This window comes from Nansenia antarctica (assembly GCF_963989245.1).
Source record: "Nansenia antarctica genome assembly, chromosome: 9".
Taxonomy (NCBI): domain Eukaryota; kingdom Metazoa; phylum Chordata; class Actinopteri; order Argentiniformes; family Microstomatidae; genus Nansenia; species Nansenia antarctica.
Window position 1 is genome coordinate 16,625,703 of NC_137679.1, and position 3,628 is coordinate 16,629,330.

The 3,628-nt window shown below is 51.9% G+C and overlaps 1 protein-coding gene across 1 annotated transcript in view; it reads right to left on the reverse strand.

The window, feature by feature from the left end:
• Positions 1-684: 684 nt before the first annotated feature.
• Positions 685-3,628, reverse strand: part of sema3d (sema domain, immunoglobulin domain (Ig), short basic domain, secreted, (semaphorin) 3D) — a gene marked incomplete at both ends in the record, with an annotated part of 34,873 nt that continues 31,929 nt past the window's right edge. The window contains one exon of the mRNA XM_080539558.1: positions 685-1,158. Coding sequence (XP_080395684.1) covers positions 685-1,158 — 474 coding nt within the window. The remainder of the gene's footprint in view (positions 1,159-3,628) is intronic.

Sequence of the window (3,628 nt, forward strand, 5' to 3'; positions counted from 1 at the left end):
ATGAATGCATCTCTGATTAGAACACACAACACTGCCCTCTGGACTCCGTCTCAGTACACTGTCAGGTGGCCCGTTGACCAGCGCTGATCTGAACACGCCTGACAGGGATCCTATCAGGCTGGCTTTCACCTGTCTGCTTCTTTTAAAAAGGTGGCATGAAAGTAAAAGGAAGAAATGACAGAAAATCACTTTTTTAAACGATTGAGCCTCAGTCATCGGCTCTGAGGCCCTGTTTGTCAACAGGATCAGGGGAGGTGTGTGTGTGTGTGACGCCCGTGGCTCTCTGAGACGGTTGAGTCTGGGGGAAGTGTTGGGTGAGTAGGGTCCATGGCCATGACATGTAGAACTGTGGGGGTTCCTGTGTCCATCGTGTTCCGATGGTGTCCTACATCCCCTTCCCCCTATCTTACCTCCAGACAACTCTAACCCCGATAATGTTCCCCTCTTCGGATCAGGGGTGCTGGCGGAGGTAGACATTGTAGGACAGGCTCATGGAATGGAATGAAGAATGGTATCAAACACACGCTCATGCATTTACAATGAGCCCATCCTCCGATGTCTACCTCCGCCAGCCTCCCCTGGTTCGGACCGAGTGATTATCGATGCTGATTTAGGCATTTCTGCCCTAATACTGCAGAAACCCAATCACCTCCCCCCTCCCAAACACCCGCTCACCCCCCTCCTCTATCGCCTCACCGCCCCCCCCTCCGACCTCTCCTTCCTGCCTCGCCCCCTCCGCTCCCTCTTTCCCTCCCGCCCTCCCTCCCTCTCTCCGTGGTGTCTTCTGTTCCGGCTCTTCTTCATTTCCTGCATGTGTTTCCATTTCCCCCCCCCTCGGCCCCTCCCCTTCGCCGGCCTCTTCTCCAACCACAGCGAGTCGCAGTACTCCTCCAGCGAGCCGACGGGAGAGCTCATGACGCGCAGGTAGTCCTTGTAGCGCTGGCGAGACTCGGACGCCGTGGCGACGGGGTCCGCGCTGGGTCTCGGGCGACCGTCCAGATGCCCGTGGGCGATGAGACGCAGCGTGAGGCGGAGGAGGGTCTGCGTGAAGTGGGTGTGTTCCTGGGCCACACACACGTACAAGCCGGCGTCGGCGGGGTGCAGGGAGCGGATCAGGAGACCCCGGTCGGTGCGGACCACTCGCTCGTCCGGCCTCACCTGAGAGAGAGAGAGAGAGTGGGAGATGGAACACATGAACACACATTCAAGCATGCGGCATTGTCATAAACACACTTTTTGCTGACACTAAACCTGCGGAAGGGACATTAAACGTGTCCTTATGGAGGTCATCCGTCAACCGAAAGCACGGACAACCTGGAGTGTTTAGCTAAGGAACCGAACACCGATCAATGTCAGGCCGTCATACAACACCGGCCCCATGCCCCCCACCCTGTTCACACAGACATGGCTGATTTGTATTCGAGGTGTGTTAAACGCGGTAATGACCCTTAAAACAGGATGCACATTAATGGATTGGGTGCGGTCGGTGTGTCTGTGTGTGTGTGTGTGTGTGTGTGTCAGAGGTCAGATCGTGGTGTTGAGATATTTAGGCATTAGGGCTGTGTTAAGCAGGTTGGGGCATCAATTGTACAAGGTGTGTGTGTGTGTGTGTGTGTGTGTGTGTGTGTGTGTGCGTGCGTCCGTGTGTGCGTGCGTGCATGTGTGCGTGTGTGTCGAGAGAAGGAGGAGCAGATACAAGGGGTTCACAGTGCTAATGGTCCTCTCTCCATGCTCACTAACATCTCCCATGATTCATCAGGTGGCATGGCCGCTGTCAAGACCTAAAACAACACAGCTGTCCTCCGGGGAAGAGTGTGTGTCTTGTGTGTGAGAGAGGGCGTGAGGGATGGGGGTGGGAGGGACTTCAAAGCATACCTTCCTGTCCCCTCAACCCCCCCTCGCCAGGGGTGAAACTGATAATGGAGATAGTCAAGACGACCTGCAGAGAAAGAGAGCTCTCTGGTCTATGCATTAAGGCCAGTTACGATGTGTGTGTGTGTGTGTGTGTGTGTGTGTGTGTGTGTGTGTGAGCGTGAGTGCGAGCGTGTGCATCGCTGACAGCGATGATGTGTTGTCCAGCCAGAAGCAGGCCCTACAGCTCTACAGGATATGAGGCTTGAACCTGAACATGAATCACATCAGAGGGTCTAGCGTTCCTACAATCCCTCACTCCTCCCTTAAAGGGATGGTCTTGCTATAGATTTATAGGCTTCGCTGTAGGAAGCCGTACGACAGTCGCATCCATGATCGGATGGAACTTTTAATGAATGACCTCTACGTTGATCCAAAAAATGGAACTACAACGGTGTCAACTGTGGGATATCTGTCTAGCGATACTGGAGCCTGCGTACGTGTATAGCCATGGGATATGTAGTCTCCAGTCCTACAGTTCAATTCTGCTCCCCTTCCCTCGAGATCCTTTTCCCCCGACGGGCCAAATGACCGATGTGTCTGTGTGATGATTGACAAGCCCTCTGGGAGGTGTCCCTGTGGTGGCGTCAGAGGGACACCATGGTTAGGACTCGGTCTCATTGGTTCTCCTTGCAAATAAGCTCCTCATTTAAATACGGTCTATACAACAGAGGTAGGTAGAGAACAGATTCTTCTCTCTTTGGCCTGAATGTGTGGTCATCTGAGCCTGTGAGTACTGTAAGAGTGACCATCTCTCTCCCTCTCTCTCTCTCTCTCTCTCTCTCTCTCTCTCTCTCTCTCTCTCTCTCTCTCTCTCTCTCTCTCTCTCTCTCTCTCTCTCCTCTCTCTCTCTCCCTCTCTCTTTCTCCCTCTCTCTCTCTCTCTCCCTCTCTCTTTCTCTCTCTCTCTCTTATTTACCTCAAGGGTAGAATGTAACACGTTTCTATGATGTATTTGCCTTGTAATAATTTTCCAAGTAAAAATGTACAGTATTATTAAAGCCTCCTTTGATTCATTCAAACTCAATAATTCTTTGCACATGCTGCTGTAGTGTTGATTCAATAAATTGGAGTCAGATTATTTACATTAAGATATGATTTGCGATTAACAGTAAATAGGCAGATGCCCTTGCAATATGTCGTAACTGCCAACTTCTAAGGCCCTGCAGTATTGTACCGTAGTAATGGATTACCCATGGTATGTGTGTTCTCTGCCTTATGTTGCCCTCTGAGGGTAGCAGTTAAGGGTTATAAGAGCTGGACTTTTCCAAGCCAGAACAATGACTGCAGTCAGGCTGCCTCACACAACCATCACAGACTCACCTCCAAGGGACACAGCTCTTCAACAAGGTGTGACCATGCCAAAAACTGTGTGTGTGTGTGTGTGTGCGTGTGTGTGTGTGTGTGTGTGTGTGCGCGTGTGTGTGTGTGTGTGTGTGTGTGTGTGAGTGTGTGTGTGTGTGCGCGCGTGTGCGTGCGCGTGTGTGTGTATGTGAGTCTCCCAGCCCTTGCAGCCCAAAAACCAAGGCATCTGTGACTAAAGCACAAAGTCAAAGTACTTAAGCATAGCCAGATGGCATGTATGTGTGTATGTGTGTGTGTGTGTGTGTGTGTGTGTGTGTGTGTGTGTGTGTGTGTGTGCGCGCGCGCGTGTGTGTGCGTATGTGCCAACAAGAGAGCGTCACAGAGACAGAGATAGTTTAGTAGGACACACGTCA